Genomic DNA, 14,653 nt, shown 5'->3' on the forward strand with positions numbered 1-14,653 from the left:
TCACTTAACAGGATGACGCTGGTTTCATATATTTTTCCAATTAAAATACATGAATATCGGATACTTATATATTGGAAGTGTCTAGGTACGGATCCGTACCTCTAGAATCTGATTCTAGAGGTACGGATCCGTACCTCTAGACAAACCTATTAGGGGTTTTCTAGGGGTACGGACCTCCTTTTTCTAGAGATTTAGGGTTATTTATATCTTAAATTTTGTTGAAAATGAAATAACAAGTAAGACTTAAACAGTCTTCACTTAAAACTTGGATCTAATTGGTTTACAGATACCAGTGTTTACAATACTACCGATTGTTTATCTTCCCTTTCAATAGCTAAATAACCGAGGAATTCCAAATCAACACACTCGCTGATCCGTGCCAATTTACTGTTGATAACAGCTAGATTAATGAATGAATCTATCTCTTAAATGAGTTCTATTTGAAATTTAGCAACAAAAAAAATATATTAGGCATAATAATATGCACCTATTTATTTTGTTATTTAACAAGGTATAATGATAATCGGCACGGAACTGATTGTTTAATAATCAATCAGGCGACATTAAGTAAAACAAACTGTTTGTGAAAACGTCCCTTGTATCTCGTAACGGCTACCAAATGTGTGAAAAACATAAATACACTAAGGGTTAATTAGAAAGTAAAAAAAGTTTTATCCCAACATATGTAACATTATTTTGTTTAATCTTTATATCTTTTTTTCTGCCAGTTCGAATCCTCGTGATTTATTTGGTGTTCCTCGGTTATAAATAAATATAAATTTCAAATAATTTGCATCATTCGTATGATGTTGATAAAACAAATTTAAGCTCATGATCTGGCAAGAAAATAAAAGGTAGCAGTAAAATATAAATATTCCATTTGAACTATTTACACACTGAGGTTTATGATATTTATATTTTTGTGTACTAATTGTTCATTGATATTTATTCGATTATTGACTGCATCTTTAATCTGTGTTTACTTCGTCGTTTCCTGTTAAATACCGCCATATTTTTGTTTCACCAGGAATAAAGTTAATTTATGCACCGACTCCGAATTCTTCAGCGACTTTATACGCTGGTTTTCGCTAATCGAGCAATTCAAGTGCCTTAACACGCTGTTTTAATGTCAAAACAGTTTTTTTTTATGTTTTTCATCAACCATTTTTTGTAAACAAATAAGTTCTCGTCTCAAACAACTTCACGCGAGATAAAGAACGGTAACTCTATCGTGTAAAATCTTGCGAGGGAGCGTCTCAAAGTCGCTGAAAACGGTCTAAATATCGATTCGGGAGCCTGATTTCACAGTCGCTTGTCGCGTTAGGCAGGGGGTTGCTTAATTCAGACTCTTTTAATAGTAAATTGTGTCCGGAGCATTAAATAGGGTCGCATATGACAGGGAGTCGCTAAATTCAGGGGGTCGTTAAGGCAGTCTCGACTGTAATTACTTTGATAGCTTATGTGAGATCTTGTGTGCCTTACCCCTCAGTTATCTCTATAACACTAAGAAAGAATTGACTAAAATAGTTTGCTTGCAAGGTTTGGATTGCAATGAGAACACATATTTAATTGTGATAATTTACCTTTACTAAATAGGAGCTAGCTTTATAGAATCAATTTGTCACATTATATAAGTAAGATTTCTACACTCTAATGATCATTTTGCTCATTTCCTTTTCCATGTTACAGGTCATTTCATGGCTCCTGTTCTAGCACATGCATTTTGCAATCACATGGGATTCCCAGCATTTAATGAGGTACTGGCATACCAGGACAAGGCACTGAGACAGAAGCTTATTGCTGCCTTTGTGATAGGACTGCTAGCTTGGATTTATCTTCTTTATCCACTTACCTCCCCTTTTATTTATTCTAATGATATTTATGATTTGTAATTCTTTTAGATATTGAAGTGTGAACTTAATTGTTACAGTACTTATACTGGGTAGTTTTCATGTGATAACAAATAGGGTAACTTCTATTGCTGTGAACTTTTAAAACAGCAAATGAAGCATCTGTTATGTTATTTATGATTCATCTGTAAGCTAGTCATGTACTTCACCTTCATAACATACTATTTAGTTTCCTAAAATACAATTTAACATACTGTTTAGATTTTTAGCGTATCAGTTTAGGTTCATAACATAATGTTTAGGTTCATAACATAATGTTTAGGTAATTTAATAACATACTGTTTAGGTTCATAACATAATGTTTAGGTAATTTAATAACATAATGTTTAGGTTCATAACATAATGTTTAGGTAATTTAATAACATACTGTTTAGGTTCATAACATACTGTTTAGGTTCATAACACAGTGTAATGCAAATATCTGTTACCTTTAGATCTTTTTCTTTGAGCACTGAACTATGTTTTGAATTGTTGTTTTTGCAATGTACTAGTATTAGAGAACAGAGGTCACTGAAAATTACCCAGTATGCAGTATTGAGTGAACCACATCACATCAAAAGGTGCCTTATAATTCAGGTTTATATGAGATTAAATTCTCCATTTTTTAAAAGTTTCTAATGTACACGTTTTTTTTCATCTGTTTTCCTGCCCAGAAAGCTCAGAGGACCAAACTACCAGTCCAGATGACAAGTGATCATTGATCAGGCAAATGTTCTCTCTGACAATTTGACAGAAAACAATACATTCAATTAAAAACATGTGTTTTTCCAACTTTCTTTTAATAATGGGTATTTTTTTATACTTTTAAATCAATTTAATAATTTCTGTAAATCAGACAGTCCTCTTGTTATGTTAGTAGAGATGGTGTTAACTTAAGCAGATATGTTGTTTTATAATTTAAGGTACATTTTGATATGGCGTGGTTCAGTTGTTACTGATGATTTTACTCTGCAAGTCAAGTACATTTATAACCTATAAATATGGTCCTATATTTGTGACTTGTTAAATTAATAAAGCTGATCATTGAAAACAGCATTTCTCTTTGATATGTGTTAAAATGATGCATATTTTATTATTCTATTGTGATTATCATATTAAATGAAAGATATTTAATGCAGAGCATTTTATGTTCCGTCATGAATCACCTATTTAGTATTGATCATGATTTATTATTTCATGACTTTTAACAAATTTGTTTTTATGTTACAAAATATTTTTTGAAAGGAAAGTTTAATAATAGAAGAAGATAGTGTGAAGTCAGTGATATATTTGGGGGACTAATTTGATGTTAATCAGTGAAATTAGAATTATCAGCAACTAAATAATATTCCCATTCATCTGATCATCAGGATTTGAAATCCACAAATTTATATTCCCACAGAATAGCCACTTTACCATTTAAGTCCACAAAATTAAATGCTTTCACAGTACATCTGATATGTGTGAATTATTTTGTCAAAATGCATTAGTATAATGTTCATATTCTCATTACACAAATTTATTTATGTCAAGCATTCCTGATGGGTGATCAAAATAGACCTGAATTCGGGCAGTATTCTAGATTGTGACATTTTTGCTAGTACATGTAATTGAATTCTAGGCAATACATGTTTTCCCTGTGATCATTAACTGGATTCAGTTTGTCTTGGATCAGTACTGAGTAGTTCTTCATCTTAAATTGACAGGGTTCCCATGTTACTGAAAAATTGGGAATACTCCTTCATTCATTTAACTACATTTCAAGGCATGGACAGTCTGTGAATTTTAAAGGGGAACATAAAACTGGGGAAAATCCAGGAATTTTCCACAGGACAGTGACATGGGAGTGAGTTTTCTGGTGTATGTGGAAGGTTCCATTTTCCTGTGTCTCAGATGAGATGTGATTTCTCTAAATTGTCTAAATCAGTTGAGATATTCAGAGGTGCGGGCTTTTCTTCTAAATTTTAAACTTGCAACCCTTGTTCATCCTCAATAGCTGACGCTTTACAGCAAGAAACATAACTCAATCCTGCATTTTGCAAGAATTATGGCCCCTTTTGGACTTGGAAAATCAGATTTCTTGGTTAAGTTTTGTGTTTAGGTCAGCTTTTCTCCTAAACTATCAAAGCTATTGCTTCAAAACTTGCAACACTTGTTCTTCATCAAAAGCTGACTCTGTACAGCAAGAAACATAACCCCATCCTGCTTTTTGCAAGAACTATGGCCCCTTTTGGACTTAGAAAATCATGGGTAGGACAATATTTCTATTATACAGAGGCAAAAAAATCAGATGTGTCTGCACCCGCAAGGCAGTGCTCTTGTTTGGTTAAAGTTTTTCACTGTCAAAGCTCTGTTTCAGAGTCAAGCTCTGAGAAAAGTCGAGCACACTGTCATTAGACAGTTGTTGTTTTATTTTCAGCTCAGAAGAAGGCTTAACTTGCTAATTTCAGAGAGTTACAGAGGCCTCCAAAATGCATTGAAATATATGAGAAACTTGAACATTCAATTGGGAACCACATTATGAACACACATAAACATCTAAAGATGGTGCTTGCTTTTGTTGGAGAAGCCTCCCCTATCACAGTACAGTTAAGTTTTGGTCTTTGAATTCTGAAAAATATCCTTGAAAAGTCCTTGAATTTTTTACTCTGAAAAACATGGGAGCCCTATGTGGGGAAGTTGTCAGTTTCTTTTGAGAGAACAAATTGATATTGGTAAAGAATGCAGGTATACTGGTTAGATGAACAATGTGCTGAATGAAATACTGTTGAAATAATAGGGTTAACAAGAACAGAACAAACAAAACAGATTTTAGACAAGATATTTACTGTAGATTGAAGGTGATTTTTTGTTTGTTTAATTTGTGTGCAAGTTTTATTTATATAAATGAATCTGCTGGTGATTGTATGAGATGTAAAGATGTTTTCAAGGTGATACTGAACTTTCTGCAGCAGTGAAAATTGCAGCTAGATAAAAATTGGCAGCAAATTGTACCAGGCAGCTGAAGATGTTGTGCACCAAGTGTCCTTTTATGGTTTAGTTGGAATCATATTTGATATGTATAGAAGATTGTATAGAAGTATGACATTGAATAATGAAATGAAAATGGCATAAAAAAAGAGTTATTACATGACTTTGTTGTTGCAAGTTTTTGAAGCTATTTGTTTGGTATTGAACATCGTCGTTTTTTTATCTTTTTAATGTTACATTTAGGTTACATAAGCCAACGAATAAGTGTGAGCTATTTGTATAACTGTCTATTGTTCATAGATTTTCATGCAATTTTAGTTTGAATAACTTAACATTTCCATCATACAGTTTCAGCAATACCACTTCTTATTCTAAGGGGGTGATGACTGAAAATTTACTGACTGAATAACGAACAGTGCAGACCATCATCTGGCTGATCTTGGTCTGCACCGGTTGCAAAGGCAGAATCACTGAAGGCTAAAGGCTAAAATATTTTTGATGTTTTATTTAACTATATTTTGTTTTGAGACACTTTGTTGAACATAAATTTACTCCAAACTAGACAGGGTTATGTATAAAAATATGATTAAAAACAGGATAATTTGGTATGCAAATTTTGATTCCATACCTCATGTTTTTATTTCGATGTAAATGAGATGTGAAACCAAAATTTGTAGTCCTGTTTGGCACCATATAATCTATACTGTGTTGGTGCGCCGTAAAACCCAACTAAATAAATAAATTGCCTTTTAAAGACAGATTTATATGATCAGTTTTCTTATACTTCAAACCAGTAAAATAGTTTAACTGTAAACATTAAAATAAATTGATATTGCAATCTGTCTTCAAGCTTGAAACTTTCAAAGCACTAGTTACAATATACCCTTGATCATAACACAACATAGAATTCTTACTTTTTTATTAAATTTTAGTGAAACGTTTATATTTATTTATTGTATCATGTTTTGTTTTGTTATTTGCATTATTCATTGTTGTTAGGCTTACTTGCAGCTTCCAGTCATTGTTGTAACATGCTACAATAGTCTGCAAATATTTTATGCATCATTTACAGTATAACTAGTCACTTACATTGTGTTCAAATCGATTGTTAATATATATTAGCAGAGGCTGCAGAAAATAACATTTACATTTAGTAAGATGATGCATCCAGCCTTGCCTTTTAGCTCACCTGAGCACAAAGTGTTTACTCACTGTCTGCATCTATCTGTCCGTCCACACTTTTCTTTATACGACATCTCCTCTGAAACTGTGAGGTGGAAGTTGACAAAACTTGGCCTGGATGTTCTTTGAACTGTCATCTTTTGAATTTATTCAAACCATTTTGCTTATTTGCAAATAGGGGCCATCAGAGCTACAAATAAAAAATTCTCCAAACAACACCCTCTGAACCGAAATCTGTCTGTTGAAGTCTGTTTGTCTGTCTGTTAGTGTATTTTCATCTGTCATTTTCTGTGTATTTACCATTGCCTGTCTGTCATTGTCCATCTATCTTAGTTTCCTTATTTATCTCTCATTTTCTGTCACTGTCATTTTCTGTCCATCTATCACATCCTGTCCATCTATCATTGCCTGTCCATCTATCATTCCCAGTCCATCTTATTAATTATAATGGTTCTGGAGCTAAAAAAACAAATACATTTATACAGCTGCTTCCCATTGACCAGTTGATGGATCTTCACCAAACTTGGTCTGTAGCATCCTTATATGGACCATTCTCATCATGAGTGTTCAAATGGTTTGGCTTGATCACATTTAAATTTCTTATGAATCATTTGAAAAATTTTCTACAAACATGGTCTGTAGTGTTTTTGTATAGAAATCTTTCAAGTTTATTTAAACCATTCAGCTTGATCCTTTCAAGGGGGGACCAGAGTTGAAAATAGAAAAATAACATTTAAATGAGTTCTTCTGATAAACCACTTTCAAATTGAATCTTCCCCAGACTTGGTCTATAGCATTATTCTAGGAACCTTTCTTAAATTTGTTCACCAATTCTAAATATAGAAAAACTTTTAAGGACTTCTTCTCTCGAATCACTTGATGGATGTTTTTCAAGAATTTAATCTGTTTCAAATTTTTTAAATCTGGGGTGAAAACTATGTCAAAAAAGTCAGGTCATAGAAACACACAAGACCACTAGGTCAGGTCATCAAGAAATCTTAGCAGTTAGATTCTTGAACCACTGAAGTAGGTAGCATCCTTGCATGGAGGTATCTAGGATCTGTTGAAATGTTCTTCACCAAACATATCCTGTAGCATTCTAGGTTAAGGTAAAGTGAGGATTCAGGGCTTATTGACTGTCTAGTTTCATACATCATAAGCATGATTCTATTAAATTAAATGTCACTGAAATCCAGAGAGACCCAGTTTCCTGTTTAGCTCACCTGAGCAAAAAGGGCTAAGGCTGAGCTGTTGTGATCACTCCCCATCCGTCTATCCATCGTCTGCTAACACTTTCCTTCATTTGGTGGAAGTTAACGAAACTTGGCCTATATTTCCCTTGGATGGTACTCTATAAAAAGTTGTTCACAGGATTCCATACAATACAGAATTCTGGTTGACAAAAACTCTTCTCCAAACCTGCTCCAAAGGTAAAAGAAACAGTTCTGACACTTGTTTTACATAGACTTGTATAAGAATACTAAAAATCTTGTCTAAAACCTGAAGGCCTAAAGCATAGATATTTGGCATGTAGGATTGTTTAGTGGTCAACCAAATCATGCCTCAAGGGTCAGATTGTCCCTGCTTGGGGTCAATCGTTTATATCAGATATAATTAAAAAATCTTGTCTAAAAGCTTAGATATTTGGCTTGTAGCATTATGTGGAGGTCCTCTACAAAAAAAGGCATTTACCCATTTGAGTCAGGTGTGTGATTTATGTGTATAATGGCGCTCTTGTTTTATTTTTAGGTAAATAGACATTTTTCTTTGACCTGTTTTCAAATGTATCAGCCTGTTAAGATCTGCTTTTAAAAAATACCTACTACTACTATTATCTACTTATATTTCTTGCATAATGTCATGTTATATTTGCAAGATTATTAAAGGTCATGTAAAGTTAGTTTGATGTTTGTCTTGTTTTATAACTTAGGCTTTAGTAGCATAGTAAGGGCTGGTTTGAAAGTCATTCATTAAACATTTCGTCAAGTGGAATTTGATATTGTTTAGCTGCCGGCTTACAAAAGAAACTGGATTTGTGAGGCAAGAAAGGTGATTCAGAAGGTATATCTCACCTGATTTTTTTTCTTCAAATACCAGAAATAAAAATATAAAATGTTCACTGGTGTGGAATTATGTCCGTCACACTTATTTTCAGATCAATAACTGGAGAACCATTTGACCTAAAACCTTCAAACTTCATAGGGTGATAGGACTTGCAGAGTAGATGACCCCTATAATTTTTGGGTTACTAGATCAAAGGTCAAGGTCTTAGGGGCCTGAACATGGAAACCATTTCTGATCAATAACTTGAGAACCACTTTAACCAGAATGTTGAAACTTTGTAGGATGATTTGATATGCAGAGTAGATGACACTTATTGATTTTGAGGTCACTTGATCAAAGGTCAAGGCCACAGGGGCCTGAACATGGAAAACTGTTTCTGATCAATAACTTGAGAACTACTAGGCCCAGAATGTTGAAACCTCATAGGTTGATTGGACATGCCAAGTAGATGATCCCTATTACAGCCAACCATCAATATCTCTTTGACTTTCGCTCATGTCCCCTATTGCTTGCCTATTACAATTGTAGCAGTGTGTATATAATGTATATAATTAGTCTATGATATCAATTGTCCGATTAGCTCAGCTGGTAGAGCATCTGACTTGCAAGCAGAAGGTCGCAGGTTCGAGTCCTGTATCGGGCTGCACATTTTTCCGCTCCTATTACATTGACGCTCCTATTAATTGGTGCCGTGAGTGTGGTGACTAGCCTTGGAATCCTAGAGCTAGGGTGAAGCAATGGCTGGGTTAGTCAAAAGAACCTGAGTTTGTCTCTGAAAAAAAAGGAGGGAGGGATGTAGCAGTGTGTATATAATGTATATAATTAGTCTATGATATCAATTGTCCGATTAGCTCAGTTGGTAGAGCATCTGACTTGCAAGCAGAAGGTCGCAGGTTCGAGTCCTGTATCGGGCTGCACATTTTCCCGCTCCTATTACACAATTATGCATTGGGGGAGACATCGCGCTTTTCTACAAAAGCATCTTCTAGTTTGTTGTAAAACAGATTCCCCAAACGAGAGTGATTTCGATTTGTGTTACAAATACCCAGTATTGAAATTAGATCGTCCATGTCGGAGTCATCACCGACCTTAAAAGTTATTTTGAGACCAAAGGGCAATATGATACACGCTCAAAGCCACTACATTAGCATCGATTTTGACGTTTATAATGAAAATACTTTATGTTCATTCCCGTTACCGCTGGGTATAATGACATAAACACCAGTACAAATGTGAGCAGCTCGGAAAGGCATGTTATTTTTTTTTCTGTCCTTAATCTTAGCTTTATGCACTGCCCCACCCCATTCGCTCCCGCGAAATAAAGGTTAATATTGAAGCTTAAATTTATACACAAAAGTAACAACTTAAATTAATACACTATCTCCCATATAGATATTCATGCAGATAGAACATTTATGCGCTTGGTCTGTCAATATAGATGAAATATTAATGTAAAAGAAACATCTAGGAAACGCGACACATGATCCAGTAGACAAAACTATTCTTTAATTGAGTATAAGCTTACTGTTTATGACAGCGATTGTTATCAATAAAATGATTTTTCCAATAATCAATTTTCACTTTTGTTGACTTACATCTTATTACAACAGTAGCTTTGGATAATCTTTTATTTTATGATCCTTGTTGTATACAAATTGAAAATAGAATGGGCATTAATAACGCTTCAGGTTTTCTTGAGTTGTATGGGCGTTTTACTGTTTGTTGTAGGTAGTAAGTCATAATGTAAATGTACATAAGATATTATTGGATTAAACCGGTTAAAATCAGGTGTATGAAAACATTATTTATATAATTTAGAATATAATTAGATTAGGGGAAGATAGTTAATATATACGCTATATAACGTATATTCTATATAAAATTAAAAAATTATTTAAAAAGTTTATTTTTTATAAAGGAATAAATACTGGAATTAGTGATAAGGATAAGAAATGTTTTAGAGAAATACAAGAAATGAAGACATTAGATGACAAAATTGTTTGAAAGACAGTCTGTGGAATTTCCTGCCAGTTGTTACTCAAACTGTAGAGCATAGTTTTGCGAATCCATGTGGATATAAGGATGTCGGCACGTATTGGGCAAAGGCGAAAGGTAATTGCATTTTAGTTGTTAAATCTGACCATATCTTATATTCTTAATTGCATGAAATAAAAGTTGAACTGGCATTTTTAGAGAACTCATTCGTTACCAAATGCTTTGATATCTGGCTTTAAATGTCATTAGCTCGACTATTCATAGAATAGTAGAGCTATTGGACTCGCCCATGCGTCGGCGTCCCCGTCCCGATTTGGTTAAGGTTTTGTATGTAAGCTGGTATCTCAACATCCAATTGTGGGAATGCATTGAAACTTCACACACTTATTCACTGTGATAAACTGACCTACACTGCACAGGTTCCATAACTCTATTTTGCTTTTTTACAAAATTATGCCCCTTTTTCGACTTAGAAATTTTTGGTTAAGGTTATGTATGTAAGCTGGTATCTCAGTAACCACTTGTGGGAATGGATTGAAACTTCACACACTTATTTACTGTGATAAACTGACTTACATTGCACAAGTTCCATAACTCTATTTTGCTTTTTTACAAAATTATGCCCCTTTTTCGACTTAGAATTTTTTGGTTAAGGTTTTGTATGTAAGCTGGTATCTCAGTACTCACTAATTGGAATGGATTGAAACTTCACTAACTTGTTCACTGTCATGATCTGACATGCACAAAGCAGGTCCCATAACTTTATTTTGCTTTTTCACAAAATTATGCCCCTTTTTCAACATAGAAATTTTTGGTTAAGTTTTTGTATGTAAGCTGGTATCTCAGTACCCACTAATTAGAATGGATTGAAACGTCACACACTTGTCCACTGTCATGAGCTGATAAGCACTATGCAGGTTCCATAACCATATTTTGCCTTTTTTAAATTATGCCCCTTTTTCGACTTTCGTACTCATTCAATCGACAAGGATGTTGAATAGTCGAGCGTTGCTGTCCTCCGACAGCTCTTGTTTTATTAAACTTCTACATACAGCTTCTTTTATTACTATGTAGCAATAGGAAACTGCCAGTTGATACTATATCAACAGAAATACAAAAACACAGTCACTACTATCTACACACACGATATCTAACAGTTGTAAACTTTATAAACAGCATGGTGTTTTTCAATATGAAAGTAATTACTATAAACTTGATATGCAACTATTAATAAATCCAGTACTCAAGTACCTCAACAAATACAAATCTACTAAATAATTATATTGGTTAATATTACGCCTGTAAATACGTAAAATCGCGTTAATATGCAACAACTATATACACTTATTACAGAAATATTTTAAAACGTTATAGACAGCGGGAGAACAAGTTTTACGGGTCAAACCTTCTGTGTGTAGAAACAAAAACAAAATAGAGAATATGCCAAATTGCTTATTTATGTATTTTCATGTAATTTAATTGAAAACGCTACTGTTTCATAAAGCCGTGGAATTCTCTTGTCAAAATTTATTTTTTCAATCAAATAATACAAACAATTTGACATATAGCCTATTTTATTTTGAAATCGGTTTTAATTTTCTTTGACGTAGAACTTCATCATTGAAATAACTTCTATTGTTACTTTATAAGCCTTATCAATATATTTAACACAAACTCATATAGTGGCGTATATTTCCAAGCTTTCCAGGAAACTAACATCGGTTTACATCTCCTATATGTGTACATTAACACTTCACTACAATAGAATCAGCACGAGAACCATACACTGTAACTTGTTGCCCACTATGGTGCATCAGCTAATGGTGTACAGTCACGCATTGTCGATACAACTGCTGTCGGTAACAGTAATGCTTATCAAATCTCTCGTGCAATCATTTCCCCATAAAACTAGAGCTGATGAGCAGTTATTTGTGGGGGAAATTCAGTGACACGTTTTTATATTCTATCATATACAATAGTTCTATGGACCGGGCTTAAATGCATTCTTAAGAATATCATGTTCAGTGTCTACTCTAATCGCTCAAACCTGAGGTCGACGGTTCGAATTGCTTGGGCTTTACCTGGCTTCCGCCGTAGTTTAGTATATTATGACACTTGCGCTAGTTTACATGAAGGCGGATATGAGAGTGAATCAAACTAAGCTTAAGTTTGCCTTAAAACATTCGACTATTAGTGGGGAATTGTGTTACTATAAAAATTGCTTTCATTTTCTCATTTTGTGTCTAGATTTATCCAAGCAAATACCGACAGTACAAAGATGGTTCGATGAATGGCAATATTACTCGGATACTCAGCAACCCCTCGCCACCAGTCAAAAGTTACAGCAAAGTTCAGACGGAAAACAAGGTGTCCGTACGTTATTTATACAGCGTTATATCCGTTATACATGTCCCTATTGTATAGAACCATTTTAATATTTCACAAGTTCTGTTGTGTACTTTACCTTGTAGTTTTAAGACCATTATTACTGCTGTCATTCACTTGTTTCGAATACAAGTTAGAATTTACGAGGATCGAATACCCTTGAGTATGACTATGCTTTTGTTTTCCGTAGAACAGGACTTTATACAGTTCAAAATGTGGTATAATAAGTCGTATAAGGTTGTGACAGTTATATATTTTGTTTAGCTTTATTGGTTATTGTATTGAGGAATGATCTAGATCGCTTTCATTCTAAATTTCTAGGTTCTAGTTTTATTCATTTACGCACGAGTAATTGCTCACCAGCAATTTTTACGGGAGCATTTCCAGTGGGTGTCGCTTTTCGAAACATTATATTGTAACATATCATCTCAATAATCTAGTTTTCTTTTTTTTTTTTTTTTTTGGGGGGGGGGGGGGTTGGGGGGGGGGGGGGGGGGGGGTGGGTAATAAAGTATACTATACTAACTGACTTTCATGTCATTGGCATGCTCTAAAGTATCTCAAGATTTCACAGATTACATGAGAAATAACCAATATTATTATCTAAGTGTAAAATTAGGTCAGTATCGCCAAATGACTCGCAATTGAATGTATCAATCTCTGTGGTTCGCTACACTAGGGTAAGCCATTATCCTACAAAACAGTACGATCGCAGTTGGAGAGTATTTCTCTTGGCGGACGGATTTTTTTGTCTTTCTGTCAGTATCGCTAATTTTGGTCTACAATCGTCTAACTTTAAAGGCCGTAAGATTACATAAGATTATTGTCTATGGTCAGCAGATGACGACTATCGTTTTGGGAGTCAGAATGTTAAATTTAGGTCAAGGTGTACTTAATGCTTAACAGGCTCATTGACCTACGATGGGCCAGTATGGGAGCATATCAGCAAAGCCAAGGTAAATGGGCACTTTCATATTCCTCTGTGTTATATGTTGATTTCTGACAATATTTAAGGAACACAATATCATCTTATTCTTTTTTAAAAAGATATTTATAAGGGCTTTCTGGTGATGTATGGTTTATCATACTTTTGTTCAGTATTTTTTTATTTACAAGGGTTGGAGAGTCGGAAAATGGCTCATTTTTAATCGTTATGCTGTTGCACGGAAAATTCATTACTTTTTGACCATTTATTTAATTACTATTTTAGTTTGTTACAGTTTTTATTTCAAGTTTTCAAACTTCAAATGACATTCAGGTAAGACATACTTTTTACAGATTTGAAATTGGTCCGAAAATATTCAAGATATTTATAAATAACTAAATCCCTCACTTTGTTATGCGTTGATGGTTTTTACGTGCTCTGTTTCTACAAAGGGAATACCAAAGGTATTCTTTAAACTGGCAGATATAATCATTATAATCATGAAAAAGAAACACATTTGCCAGCATCTTAAAGCAAGATATTGATTTGCACTACATTATTTTCTGAAAAATGACAGCTGAATTTTGACATTTTTATGTAGAGTCCGTAGCCCCATTTTCAACAGTGTACCGCTTGCACAAAAACAAGAGCAATATAAAAATGAACCTTTGATCATTTTCGGGTTATCCTACATACTAACTACAGAAAAGACATTTCTTCAGAGAAGAAGCAGAAAAAAAGTTTTGAACAAAAAATGGTTGTCCGTAGCCCTGTAGAGTCCGTAGCCCCACCATATTCATGCAACTAAATCGGAATTTTTTATGCAATAATCATATCTAATACTAATAATTTTTCTCATTTATGATGTAACAAAAGAGCTTCATTCTTTCAAACATCTAAGATGTTGATAGTAAACAGTATAATGGGAAAAAAGATATAATTGTAATAAATTAATTATATTTTTGCCAATTTCCAACATTAATCTTACAGATCTAATGCATATTGATGTTTGTTTAGTATCATAAAGTATGGTTAAGGATACACTGTATCAGACTTACAATAAAAATTGTATTAACAAAGTATTTATATATTGATAATAAATACAAGTTAAAATGTTATACAAGGGGCCTACGGACTCTACACTTCCATAATGAGTCCCGTTTCTGTTACATTTACAAATCTATTTCCAGATAATGTAAAGAAACAAACATATCAAACATGAGACCTGTAACAAGGAACCAAA

The 14,653-nt window shown here is 33.8% G+C and overlaps 2 protein-coding genes across 3 annotated transcripts in view; both read left to right on the top strand.

The window, feature by feature from the left end:
- Window positions 1–7,941, top strand: part of LOC128555593 (CAAX prenyl protease 2-like) — a 35,802-nt gene extending 27,861 nt beyond the window's left edge. The window contains exon 9 of the mRNA XM_053538353.1: window positions 1,690–7,941. Within this exon, the coding sequence (XP_053394328.1) occupies window positions 1,690–1,892 (203 nt within the window). The 3' untranslated portion in view covers window positions 1,893–7,941. The remainder of the gene's footprint in view (window positions 1–1,689) is intronic.
- A 943-nt stretch (window positions 7,942–8,884) lies between these two features.
- The window catches only part of LOC128555594 (golgin subfamily A member 6-like protein 22), a 30,513-nt gene continuing 24,744 nt past the window's right edge, over window positions 8,885–14,653 (top strand). Inside the window, exons 1-2 of one of the 2 annotated variants that reach the window (XM_053538364.1) lie at window positions 8,885–10,217; window positions 12,348–12,473. In XM_053538364.1, the coding sequence (XP_053394339.1) occupies window positions 10,188–10,217; window positions 12,348–12,473 (156 nt within the window). In that variant the 5' untranslated portion in view covers window positions 8,885–10,187. The remainder of the gene's footprint in view (window positions 10,218–12,347; window positions 12,474–14,653) is intronic. The other variant, XM_053538359.1, reaches the window with a different exon arrangement.

The sequence above is a fragment of the Mercenaria mercenaria genome, chromosome 1, assembly GCF_021730395.1.
Source record: "Mercenaria mercenaria strain notata chromosome 1, MADL_Memer_1, whole genome shotgun sequence".
Lineage (NCBI taxonomy): Eukaryota > Metazoa > Mollusca > Bivalvia > Venerida > Veneridae > Mercenaria > Mercenaria mercenaria.